The sequence below is a fragment of the Empidonax traillii genome, unplaced genomic scaffold (assembly GCF_003031625.1).
Source record: "Empidonax traillii isolate 1590-97213 ecotype Southwest subspecies unplaced genomic scaffold, ASM303162v1 scaffold982:size219053, whole genome shotgun sequence".
Taxonomy (NCBI): Eukaryota; Metazoa; Chordata; class Aves; order Passeriformes; family Tyrannidae; genus Empidonax; species Empidonax traillii.
The window spans coordinates 40682-53600 of record NW_020956175.1 but is presented as its reverse complement, the minus strand read 5'-3'; the positions used below and the strand labels follow the sequence as shown (position 1 = coordinate 53600).

Below are 12919 nucleotides of genomic sequence, written 5' to 3'. Positions count from 1 at the left end.
TAGTGGAGGGGTGTGGGAGGTAAATTTTGTCATGTGGTGTGGGAGTCTTGCAGCTGGCGCTGAAGGCAGAAGTAGAACTTACATGGTTTCCCTAAATTCCCGTTGCATGGGAACTAAAATGAGGAAATGAAGCGATGGTCCTGGGCTTGAGCCTTGCTTTTATTTTCTGAGGGTGGGCAGTAGAACTCGGCAGAGTGTGGTGTCTGCTACCATCCACATTTCTCTGAGCACTCAAATCCGTGGCAGGGGTGATAGAGAAATTCAGAAAGAAGCAATATGGGGGCAGGTACTGCGTGTAGACACTTACCCTGCCTTACTCCAGTACTTTCCTTGTACTGGAAAAGAGCCAGACAGCACTGGAGGAAGCACTGTGGGTCTGCATCGCTAATAGTGTGACTCGCCTCAGTCCCTTACTTTCCCTGGAGTAGTGCAAGTCCTGCCTGAGACTTGTAAGCTCAAGTTCTACTTCTTGCTGTGAGGAGGGGAGTAAGTATCCATTTTAACTAAGCTCCTGTTCTGGGCTACACCTGGCTGGTGCCTGCTGAGATACCAGCAATACTTAACACTCATTGGGGTCCGGCTAAAACTTGGGGTCTTGGTGGTTGTGTTGTTACAGCAGAAGGCGAGCCTGCTTACGGTACCGACACCAGGAGCAGTGTCCTTAGCGCTGGTTGGAGCCCAGGCCGGGCTCTGGCTGCATGTCCAGCACTGCCCTTCTGTTCAGGTGAGCGCCAGGTGTGAGGACAAGGAGCGTATCCCATGGAACCTCTTCTCCTTTAGCTGTACTGGTCCACCTGCTCCTCCCCTGGGCTCTCACTGGCCTCCATGATCACCTCCATCAGCCCCACGAAGTCGCCCTCGGCCAGGGAGATCCCGGAGTCATTGGGGGATGGACTCTCTGCTCTTCTTGGCTCTTTTGTAGGGGGTGGGTTGGTGCTTCCATTCCCAGTGTCTCTCGTGTTCCTGGAAACCTCTGGATGCTGGTCTGGAGCGCTGGCTGCGTCTTCCAAGCTCAGGCTGCGAGCGTCGGGGCCGAGGTTCCCCTTGTGGGATCTCTCCAGGGCTGGAGAGGTCACAGGAGTGAAGGAGAAGCAGAGGGAGGTGCTTCCCCCCGGGACTTTGTTACCGGGGGTGTGAAAGGCACCAGAATGCTCTGAGCTGGGAGGAGCTGATGCCGCGTTCTCCAGGGTCAGCCAGGGTGGGTGCGAAGCTTTCAAGCTCTTCAGGCTCTTGTAGCTGCCCTGCTTCTCCTGGTCAGGGGACTCTGCCAGAAAAGGGAATTTGGGGCTGTCAGATGCCGTGGACTGTGCTCCTGGGCTTCCTGTGATGGCAGCTTCTCTGGAGCTGTTCTTTTCCTCCTCCACTGTCACAGCTGTGGAGTCGGGCCCTTTGCCCCGATCCGTTGGCCAGACGAAGGTTTCCTTTGCAGTGGAGCCCAGGGAGCTCTGGCTCTTGTAGACATCACTGGCCCTGGAAGGGGAGGCGTTGACAATGACATCCCTCAGGGAAGTGGAGCAGGCAGCGATGCTGGAGAGAGCAGGTGGTTTCTTCCGGCCTTGGCGTCTGGAAGGGAAAATCATGGGGATGGAGCTGATGGGTGTCTGGGGAGCGCTGTAGAAACCGGGTCTCTCATAGAAAGGGGTTGACATGAAGGCATCCAACTCCCTGAGTTTCCCATCTTCGCCGTCCCACTGCTCCTGGGAGTCTCCCTTTGGCTGATGGATGCCACAAGGACTTCCTGACTTCCCCATGTCCTGGTAGGTGTAGTGGGAGAAGGGCGACGTGGGCTCTCCTCGCCTGCGCAGCAGGTTCATCCGGGAGGAGGACCTGGAGAAGTTTGGTGACTGGACGCCCAGGAGGCGTCCCAGGTGTCCCAGTAACGGGGTGGAGTGGTTGGCTTCCTCGTTCTCCTTGATCTGCTCCAGGGGCTGGAACTCCATCTCTTCTTTCTGCATGCTGGGAAAGGCAAAGCAGGGCTGTTAAGGCAACCACAAAGGGAGGGGGTTTGTGTTGCCACTGCTGCCAGTGGCAGACCTCTCCCTGTACTGCCATTAGAGGTGTTAGCCCCACCAAAGCAGGGATGATCACAGCACAGGTGAGTGGGGGAAAGAGGCCAGAGTCATCCTTTTCCATGGAGGATGCTGGCTCTTGTCTTTGCATGAGCCTAAAGGGATCTTAGAACGAGGTTTCACAGACTATGGAGAAAGATATTACTACCCACTCTTGCTCCTCAGGTGTAATATCCTACTGAAGACCTAATCCAGGTGTAACTGTGGACTGCTGTGACACCCTGGACTGACCTGATATCAAAAGTGGAGCCGAGGAACGATGGGCGCTTGTACTCGGCGGTGGCTGCTGTGTAGGGTGGCTGGGGATCAGGCTCATTCCAGTAGAGGTCCTTCTCCAGGATGGGTAAATCCTGGTGCATCTCATCCACTGCCATGAGGGAGACCTGCAGGAGACAGCGGGAATGTCATCCAAGGTGAGCAGCCTGTTACCTGTGGATGGAGGAATGCAGGGCAGGGGGAAGCAGTGTAGCACGGAAATGGGGCAAGTGGCTGAGGTTGCTGTGGTTTCCTGTCACTTGGGTTGTTTCTCACAGAATCACAGAACGAGAGAATCAACTCTGAGATCATCAAGTCTAACCCTTGATCCAACCCTGCCGTGGGCAGGGCCCAAAGCCCCACATTCCTTAGTGTGGAGAACAGGGGGGTCTTCCTGGCACGGGTCTTGCCCCACACCCTTCCTGGAGCCCTGGCTGTCCCCATAACTGCGGAGGGACTGTCTCTCCATCCCCTCACAGGCAGGGAGGTGGGGGCAGAGGTTTTTGCAGGAGAACTTGGTGACTGCACTGACAAGGGTGGGAGGATCTTCCTCCCTTTACCTGCAGGTTCCTGTCGATGAGCCAGTTGGCCTCAAAGTCATCATCGTCCTCCCCAAAAGGGTTGATGAGTTGCTCGGCCACCTGCACGTGGAGAGCACAGAGCAAAGGTCACCGTGGTCATACCTGCCCCTTTCCCTGCAGGGAGGAGCCCTGTGGGGCAGGGACAAGCGTGATGTCCCTCGAATTCCTAGAAAGGCTGCTCCTCCCAAAAAGGGGAGGGTTAAAAGCGGAGGCTTGCCAGTGGCTGGGAGACGTTGGCACACACAGTAACAGCCCCTCCTGCAGCCTTCTGCCTCTCTTTTCCCTAAACCAGCCAGGACCAAAGCTTAGGGAAGGTGCAGCTGCTCTCCAGGGTGACACATTTGGAAAATTAGAAGGTCCTGGCAATTCCCTCAGCCTCCACTTGGCTTCCCGTTTTTGTGCACAGATCAAAGAACACACAGCTGGGTCCCTGGGGAGCTCACCCTTGGCGGGGTCAGATTCCAGCTCCAGACATATTTTCCTGGACTCACCTTTAACCAGCCAGCGTAAAAGAAGAATTGCAAAAATGTAAAGACAGGCACGAAGAGATCCAGTTCATGGCCAGGATATGCTTTTTCTGGATCCAGGAACTGCCTCCCGATCAGACAGGCCAGGAAGAAGCTGTAAACAGCCACGGTCACCACCTGGGAAAGATGCCAAGGGACACACCAGGGCAGCGTGAGTTCCCAGCATTTCCCTTCACTTCCACCCCCCACACATCTCCAAAGCCAGATTCTGGCTCTGCAGCCTTTGGAAAGCCTTGGATCCACTTAGGACAGGCTGCTGTTTTGCAGGGGGATGCATTCCCACGGCAGGAAGCTTTAAGTACTCCCTTTGGCTGTTGCATGCACTGTGTGTCGTTCCAGGCTGTCCCTGGAAGGAGATCTGTGTAGGTGTCACAGGGCAGTGGCAGAAGGAAGCACATGACATCCTGGATGGACTGAAAGCTGTCTCGTGGCTCAGTCCAGGCTGGCAGGCTGCTCCCAAGTCTGGAAGGGAACCCTGGCAGTCCTATGAGCTCCTTCTTTCCTGTTCCTCCTGCTGAGCCTTTTTTCTATTTGCCTGCTTGCTTGCCTGGATCTCAGGCTATGCTGAGCTCTGTGCTTTTCTCTATAACCACGGGACTGGAAACTTCCCTTTTTCAAATTAACAGTAACTGAGACTCTCTTGATACAAGCAAGGGGGTTCAAAACAAGAACAAACTTTCCCAAGGTGTTCCCCATTAACCTTCAGCAGCTCCTGTTTCACAGTGGAGGGCATTAGTGTTATCTGAGCAGCTGGATTATAGGAGACAAAGGGGCAAGTCGGTGCCAAAGTGTCTGCCTGGGCTGTTTAAATAGCTGAGGACGTGCACAGAGCTCACTCACACGTGTGGCACAACTCCCCTGGAGCTCCCTGTCTGGAATGTGTGCCCTGCAAACTGGCAGATATGTATGGAGCATTCTTCTACAGGTTGTTCAGCCCGGAGACGAGAAGGTTTTGGGGAGACTGAGGGAGCTTAGAGAAAAGAGGGAGAAGGGACTTTTTGTGCACGCAGTGACAGAACAAAGGGCAAAGGTTTTAAACTGGCAGAGGGCAGGTTTAGATTGGATGCTGGGTAGAAATTCTTTACTCAGAGGGTGCCCATGGCAGGGGAGTGAAACTTCAAAAGATGACCTTTAAGGTCTCTTCTGATGCAAACCGTTCCAGGATTCTAGGTAAGGGTGTAAGCTGGGATGTGCAGAGGCAGGTGCTGGAGCAGAAGGTGTGGGGATCCCCTCTCACCTGGGTGTAGACCAGGGGGATGCTGATCCAGTCGTACCCGTAGAGCCTCCCGCACTGGCTGCGCAGGGTGTTGAGCTCCTGCAGCGGGGAAAAGGAATGGCCTGTCAAAATAACTCTGCACCTCCTTCCTGAGGACACAGAGCCTCCCTGGGACCGCTGTCCCTCATTGCTCCAGCCCATCCCCTCCTGCTTGCACCTCCTCTGGAAGGCAGGCTCAGCCAGGACTCCTGTTCCCGTGGTGCTCAGCTCCAGCCCAGCAGAGCACCAGCAGGATCTCACACATCCCCCCTGGAGGAACTCCTTGCTGCCTGAGTGTCTCCATCTGAGCCCAGGATCCCTTCCTAACTCACTTCCCAGCAGTTTATCTCCTCACAAAGTGAGCAACCAACAGGTGAGGCAAAAGGATGTCTCAGGCATATCCATTTCTTTCTCCTGCCTATAGGTAAGTTTACCAGAGGGAGATCTCTCTCTCTGGGCAGATGAATCCCACTCCAGGCAACAGAAACCACGTGACTTTCTCTGCACATGAATACCAAGAAGGATGAGCTGTTCCAGAGCCTTTTTCTATGCAGCTGGGCAGGGATTGTTGCCAGGTCTTGCCTGTGGAGCGTGGCTATCAAAGAGTTTTCAACAATGAGGTTTTCTACAGGACCTTCATTGTTGGGGATTTTTTTTTGACCTCTCCCGATCTCTTCCAGATACCTTTTGTGGCTTTCTTGTGGCTTCCCAGCTGTGCAGTCCTAGAGACCTCCACCTGCTACTTGGATACCTCCCATTTCCACACCTAAAGGTGAGTCCGGTGGTTCCTCCCAGTCTCCCATTTGGGAAAGTGGTCACATTGCCCTCCCCTCAAATATATGTGACAGTGTGCCATGTCAGCAGCCCATGGAAAGCTCTGGGAGCATTTCCCACCAAAGTTATTGCAACATCCCCAGGGATCCCCAGGATCTCACCCAGTTGCCGGTTGCCTCTGTCACTCACATTCAGGATTCCTTGGAGCAGCACACTGTCCCGGATCCTCCCATCATTCCTCGCCTTCACAGCCAGGTTGGAGAACCACACACATGGGATCCAGAACTTGTTGTGGGGGGAATTCAAGCTCTCGAACTTCTTGTGCTCCTCTGGTGTCATGAGGCCTGTGTGGAAGACGGCAGATGAAAGAGGGACGGCCACAAGGGGCAGAAAGGAATTGATCTGGTCTAAAATGAAAACGTTTGGATCTCAGGTGGTGGCTTCAGCTCTCCTTAAAAACCGTGGGAAAGACTCAGGTGCTCAGAACTTCGGGAGACGTGCGGAAGGAGGACAAGCCTCACTGTTCAAATTTTGAGTCAGAGGCTTGAGAGGTGGGATTTACGGGATTTCACTTTGGCTGTCTGCAGCACACCTGATCAGATCACAGCACTGCTGAGGGTACCCCTGCCTGATGTCCACAGCTGTTTGTTTGGAGTGGCATAACACGTGACTTAGAGTGCCTGCTTCTCTGTCTGCATCACAAAGGGAACCCAGATAACGGGGGCAGGTGAAACCCTCTCCCTTTGGGCAGGCTGGGACACGTTGTACCTCGAGGAGCATCCTCCCAAAGAGGATTCAGGGGAGCCCAGCAGTCAAGTTTGGAGATTGGAGGCTCCAATTCCCACCCACCAGCATAAAACTGTTGCCTGCTGCAAATCATCCCTTCAGCAGACCGCAGCACCACCCCACCTCCAACCTGAAGGCCAGGAGGCCTTTCCCAAGGCTCTCTGCCCCAGGAACAGCAGCCAGGTGGCGGTGCCGGGACTGACCGGCCCTCACGACGTGCTCCATGCTGGGGAAGCGCTTGTAGACGGCGGTGCTGACGGAGCGCAGGATCAGCACGCTGACCAGGTTGCTGTAGCGCATCAGGGTGCGCCTCAGGAGCCGCCCGTACTCGTCCTCCCCGTCCACGTTGCAGGACACCAGCGTCATGATGCGGTCGGGCCACGGGATGCTCTCGTACTGAGCCCACCAGCGCGACACCACCAGCGCCACGTAGAAACCTGCAGGGCGGCTGAGCAGGTTAGGCATCCCAGAGGAGTGGGAGAAGGGAGGAGTAGGAAGCTCTAGAAACCTGCAGGGCGGCTGAGCAGGTTAGGCATCCCAGAGGAGGAAGCTCTGCTCTTCTCCTCTGCTTCACTTCCAGTGTTCGTACAGGGATGGGCGCAGGAATAACCGGAGGGGAATTCAGACCTTCAGGCTAAAACGAGCCTGGGGTTTCGTGGTTTGTTTCATAGAATCACAGAATTGTTTGGGTTGGAAGAGACCTTAAAGGTCATCTTGTTCCATGGGCAGGGACACCTTCCAGTGAACCAGGTTGCTCAGAGCTCTATCCAGCCTGGCTTTGGACGCTCCCAGGGATGGGGCAGCCACAGCTTCCCTGGGCAACCTGTGCCAGGGCCTCCCCACCCTCACAGGGAAGAATGTTTTCCTAAACAACAAATAATTTCTTCCTAAAGAAATTTGCAATCTCTATCAAACCAGGAAGAAGCAGTGCTGCCCCATTCCCCTCCCTATGTGATCTCAGGCAGAGCTCCTTACCCAGCACGAAGGACACAGGGATTAGCTCAGCATAACTGTTGCAGTACAGCGCCAGCTTCTCGAACATCAGCCTTTGGCTCTCGCTCAGGATCAGCCTAAAAGGGACAAACAGAAGCAGCAGCCTCAGAGAAGAGTCTGGGCCTTGTTGGACCTGCTGGGGTGAGTCTGGCAGGGGAAGCCAAGGACAGGGAGTCTGTGGGTGAACAGCTCTCATGAGCCTGGGACATCAGCCCACATCCCCAGAATACCCCACTGACCAGCCCAGAGGCCACAGAACGTGTGGTAAGTAATGCAGCCTGATGTCAGGGACCACCTTTATTTTTCTCACTCAGGGGGACAATATGTGGTACCGAGGGTTTGACACAGAGCTTCGACTGTGCACTGCAGTTCACTGAATATCCTGCAAAATGTCAGTCCCAAGTTGTGCTCTTCCCTGAGTTCCTGCCTCTTAAAGCTGCTTCCTTTCCTTCCCCTGCCCCCCCCGCTTTCCCTTTTCTTTCAGCTTTTTTTTTCCTCCTCCACTTTTCCCTCTCCTCCCTTCCCTCCTGCAGAGTCTGTCCAGCATCCCTGTCCCAGTCCCACGTTTCTCCGCTGTCCCGATCCAGGACAGGCTGTGCTGGTGTCGGGGTGTGAAGTGCTCACCTGTAGACAAGGCTGATGGTGAAGTAGAGCAAGATGAAAATCAGGAACTCTGAGTAGAGCAGTTTGTAGATACTCCCTTTCCACTGGAGCAGGAGCTGGGAGAAGGTGCCCAGGCGGGCGTCGGCCACACGGTTGGTGTAAGTCACCGTCATCACAGCTCCTGGGGCACACACAACAGGAGGAGATGGTGGAGCTTCAACCGAAGGAGGAGACAAGCAAGAGGATGAAAGAAAGACAGCAAGAAACAGCTGAGATCCAAAGCCAGGTAAGGTGAAGTCAGTGACACAGAGAACCAGGAGGAAATCAGTGGTAAGCAGTTAATTTGCCATCTTTCCCCTGTCCCCGAGCTGCACGTGAGCTGGTTACAGTGACAGAGGGTGTATTTTCTGGTGGAGCCCTGAATTTCTTTGCTTGATTGTCAGCATTCAGGTGGGGCTGGTTGGCTGGAGAAGACAGAGCCCATGTGCCACCCCCTCCCCACAAAACACTGGTGTAAGGTTAAGTCTCAGGGTCACAAACTATAAAGTTGCTTATCCCATTATTATTTTTTTTTGTTATACTATTTGTTTTACATATGCTTCTGTAAAATGAGAAGCATCTTCCTGGAATGCTGCTGGCAAAAAAAAAAAATTCAACCCAAAGGAAAGCAAAAATCCCAGAAAGTCGAGGTTTCTTAGGACTGATCCAGATGAAGGTACCCAACAAGAACTGCTGTCTTTAAATTTGGCTTGAGGGCTGTATCTGGACTTTGCTGCTCCTAGTCCTGCAGGCAGAACAGCCCTCCCTGTTAGAGATCTGCGGGATGGAGTTTGGCCAGGCTCACAGAGCCCAAATTCCAGCAGCTCCACCTCCCCTCTCCTTCCACCATATGTTGCACAATAAATCACACTGGATGAAAAAAGGCATTCAGGCTCCTGAAATGCTTCCCAGTCATGCAGCATCCTCGTTGCAATTCTAGTCTAGCATGGATAAATATTTCTTTATCATCAATGAATAATCAGACCCACTTTCATATAAATCTGAATTTGTAAAAAACAAACAAACAAACAAAAACCAAACCAAAACAAACAAACCAAAAAAAAAAACCAAGAAAAAACACCAACCCCAAAACACCGGTGTAATCCATGCCAGGCAGATTGGTGAATGATCACTTGGTTTATAAATAATCATCCAGTGTGAAACTACTGGTATTTCTAAACCTTAACATGTCACCAGGGTGTTACTTAGGCGTTGCTATTTAACAGAGGTAACAGCGTTAGTAATTCTGGGGCCTTGGGCTCTCCCCTGAATGATGGAGACAAAGAAGCACTTCAAGAGACAATTCACACCTTGCAGCACCTGAAGGCAGGTAAGTTTGTTGTGCCCATGTTCCTTATTTAAACATCTCAGCGAAAAATCTGCACCTAGGTGGGGACAACTGTAGTTCCAGTGAGCTGCTGCTGTGAAGAAAAGCAGCAAAGTCTGGGCTTCTTGGCCACTTCAGCCAAACAATATCTTTTTCCTGGCTTTGGCTTTTTGGTGCTGCTCCTCCCTTGGGTTTCCCTGGGGTAAGTCAGGTCCCTGAGTCCCCTCTCGTGGGTTATGTGGAGGGGCAGAGCTGGTCCCTGTCCCCAGCTGCACAAATGCACATTTCCCTAAATCCTCGTGCACATCTGTGCCATTCCCATATGGATTTCTGTGTACAGGACTTGGAAGAGTGGGCTTTAACTGCCCCAGAGACTACACACATGGGCTGTATGGAACAGAAACGTATGCCCATAAACCCGTAAATTTTGGGGGGCTGCTTACACAAAGCTGTCTGTTTTCTCTATGCTTTGGGTCTTGAGAGAGCCCAGGGAGACTCTTTGTTGCGTAATTCAGATACACATTCACTTTTTACCAAAGAAGGAAAACTCCAGCTCTTGTCCGTGTAAATAATGGATGTCACCCACCTCTGTGCAGTTCTGCTCTCTCATGGGACATGTTTTTTTCTCCCCAGTGCTTTTCCCTCCAGCCCAGAATGGTTAAGGCACTTCCCTGCCCACCTGCCAGCCTCAGTGGGACTGCCCAGGGATGCCACTGGGCAGCTGGCACGCTCCAAGTACCATTTGGGGTTGAGGTGGGAGGTGACTCGCTGACACACCGGGGTCAGTACGGGGAGGAAGAGCCATCCCCCTGCACGGCACTGCTGCCTGCCACTGCCTGCATCCACCTGCCTCATCCCTCCGGACTAACCACTGCACCTGCAGGTCCCCTGCCACTAACCAGAGCGTGGGAACCCACAGCAACCGGCATCCTGCAGCATCAGCTGCATCACCCACCACGTGAGACGGCAAAGAGACACGAGCGGGTACCCCAGAGCTGGAGAGCGAGGGGACGGAGCAGAGGGGTGAAGCGAGAGGAGGTCGCAGGAAGGCAGGGAGGTCTCAGAGGGGATCTCCCTGCACTCAGGAGGACGGGATACTCACAGTGCCGGGCTCCTCTGCCGCGCTGGAGGCTGGGGAGGTTTGGTGCCGCACGTGTCCCCGCTGGGTCCTTTGTGGCCCACGCCACGCCCGCCTCCCCGTGCCCCCTTGGCTCATGGGGGGATTGAACCTGCCCGACACGCTGTGCTAAGGAGCCTGAGACCCACTTGGGAGCTGCAGCCGGTCACTTGATGCTGTAATCCTTCCTCATTACAAAAGAGACTCTGTTGTCTTTTGCCCCGTTCCCTCCTAATCTTCTGAGTAAGCCCTGCGTGTTTATAGAGGCGGCCGGAGGAGGGGGAGGCAGGGCTGGCTGCTCTGCTGCTGCTAACTCCTGGCACAGCCATGGTGGCTGCCAGGAGAGAGGCATTTTTCCCTCTAATTCTTTCCTGTTTGGTCCCTTTCTCCGTGTCACAATCTTACAGGAACCCCAGGAGATTATGCAGGGCTGGAATTTTCCACAAAGGCTGTAAAATGTGTCGTGCCCGGGGGGCTGCACGGCCCTCTCTTCCCTGGGGAAGCTCCTTAGGTGGGTGAAACACCTGGTCCACCCTCTGCCTGGCTCTCACAGGATGTTTCCTTGTCATTCCTCACTGTCCTTGGATGAGTTTGCCACCTCTTCCAGCCGTGGTTTGGGTGCTGGGGACTTCCACTCTGCCACTGGCTCCACGAGACTCTTTCCATGGTTTCCCTTTCTCTTCCTCTGGCTTCTTCCTGCAGGGCTTTGGGACTCGCTGCTCTTTCCTGCCTGACATCCTGGGAAACACCGGTCCTTGCCTTTGTCCTGAAATCTCCACCAAGCCAGAGAACTCCTTCCCTTTGTCTCTCCAGGTCCCTTTTCTGCTCCCAAGCCATCCCTCCCATCCTTCTCATCCACCACCTCCACAATCCCCCTTGTTAAGTCTTTAAGATGTTCCCCTTTCAAGGGGCTCTGAATGAAAATGCTTTCTTTCTAGTTCGTCTTCCATCATTTACCCAGCTGTGGGATTCTGTGGAGAGGGAGCACAGGTCTGATCCATGCAGGTAAGAGTAGCTGGAGACCAAGACTCCTGTAAAAACTGACTTGCTCTTGTGCTGGTTGCATGCCCGTGTCTTTGACACTCGTTTAACATCAGCACTTGGGATCAATTTGTCCCAAATGCAGTTTTATCCTTCCTGTGGCTGATCTTAGACAAGGGGAGGGTGTTGTTGGGAGCGGTTTGGGTGCTCCTGGGGCATGAAACGAACAACCCCGGAGTGTCCTGCTGTTTGTGGAAGGATGTGCTGGCATCTGGGGGACTCTGCTGCCCTCCTCTGAGAGCAGCTCAGCTGGCAGCTCGTGTGCTTCACAGCTGCTGCTTGGCCAGCATGAAATATGTGTGGAATTTAATATTAAAGTAAATAACTGAGGGGCTATCAGCATGGCAGCCCTGCGTGGGTCTCTTTTCACATCCCCTGTGGCCTCAGGCCCCGCAGGTCTTGAAGAAGATTCCTTGCACAGAGGTCTGATATCCCTCCTCAGCCTCACAGCCCTGGGATCATCCTCATTTTCTCAGTGCTGCAGGTGCAGAAATTGAATTACTGCGGTGGGAATTGAATCCCTGTTTTGGGAATGCCAGAGGGCCACTCTCCATGCTGAGTTAGCAGCAGCTGTCTGGGAATGGCACAGTGCCCTCCCTGCTGTCTCCCAGAGAATAATAAGTGTTTTTTGGGACAGTGGGTCCCAAAGCTTGGTGAAATCCCTTCGCCTTCTCCAGTTTCAGTGGTGAGATAGACACAGAGGCAGCTGGCATCAGGGTGTCTCAAAATGGCATTCTTCCCTGGAATCTGATGTAATTTTAAAAAAATCCAGATTAAGTGGGAAGTATCTGAGGAGGTGCTGTTTTGCAAGGACAGGATTTACCCACAGGTTTGAGCTGGTCAGGAATGTTTGAGGAGGATGCAGTGACCCTCAGTGCTTTCGTGAGGACCCCCCCAGGCTTCTTCCCCTTATGCTTCAGAATTCCTCACTAATTCTGTGCCATCCTGGGTGGCCCTGAGAGCTGTGGGTGCCAAGCTCTGCGTCTCCCTCACACCCAAGTGCTAATCTCCATCTGACCCTCTGCATTTTATTTTTAGGGACTTGGAGGGTGACAGATCTCCCTCTCTGTTGTTGCACAGTTCAGTTTGCACAGCATGAAAAGGATGGAAAGGTCCTTAGCAAGATCGCCCTTCTCTTGCCTTAGGTTCTATGGTGGGGATTGGGCTCCGAAGGGAGGACCAAACTTTCTGGTCCTGGAAATCAGGGATCTTAGAGCCAGAAATCCCGGAAAGCCCTTGCTGAATGCCTTGCAGCCAGCTGAGCAAACATCAGCACAGTGTCCAAGCCAGCAAGGAGGGGCAGGAGGGAGCCTGGAGTTTGAGGCCATTTGTTTTCATTCTCCTTTTCATGGCAATAACATCCGGTTTGGATTTGCTGGGGTCTGGGGTGTAGTCCTGCTTTCCAAGCTCTAAAATAATCCCTGTTCCTCCTCCTCTTCCCAGCCTGCATCTGGTTTTCCCCTTTCCTTCTGGGAAGAAGAGGGGAGCACATGCCACTCTGCCCCTGTGCAAAGTTAACTTGCAAGTGGCTGGGATTCAGCATCTCCCTCTT

The 12919-nt window shown here is 53.5% G+C and overlaps 1 protein-coding gene across 1 annotated transcript; it reads right to left on the bottom strand.

The window, feature by feature from the left end:
* Window positions 1-357: 357 nt before the first annotated feature.
* BEST1 (bestrophin 1) lies at window positions 358-11158 on the bottom strand. Its single transcript, XM_027903557.1, has 10 exons — window positions 10312-11158; window positions 7865-8024; window positions 7223-7317; window positions 6451-6684; window positions 5651-5805; window positions 4670-4747; window positions 3397-3549; window positions 2885-2965; window positions 2301-2452; window positions 358-1956 (listed from the first exon to the last, which is right to left on the bottom strand). The coding sequence occupies exons 2-10, from the start codon at window positions 8014-8016 to the stop codon at window positions 777-779; spliced, it is 2280 nt and encodes a 759-aa protein (XP_027759358.1). The 5' UTR covers window positions 8017-8024; window positions 10312-11158; the 3' UTR covers window positions 358-776.
* Between the last annotated feature and the right edge of the window lie 1761 nt (window positions 11159-12919).

Excerpts from the sequence above, each read along its gene's own strand:
- BEST1 (XM_027903557.1), bottom strand. The coding sequence starts at position 8,016 with ATGACGGTGACTTACACCAACCGTGTGGCCGACGCCCGCCTGGGCACC. Across the intron at positions 5,806-6,450 it reads GGAGCACGTCGTGAGGGCCG|GCCTCATGACACCAGAGGAG; the intron begins GTCAGTCCCGGC and ends TCTTCCACACAG. Across the intron at positions 2,453-2,884 it reads TCATCGACAGGAACCTGCAG|GTCTCCCTCATGGCAGTGGA; the intron begins GTAAAGGGAGGA and ends TGTCTCCTGCAG.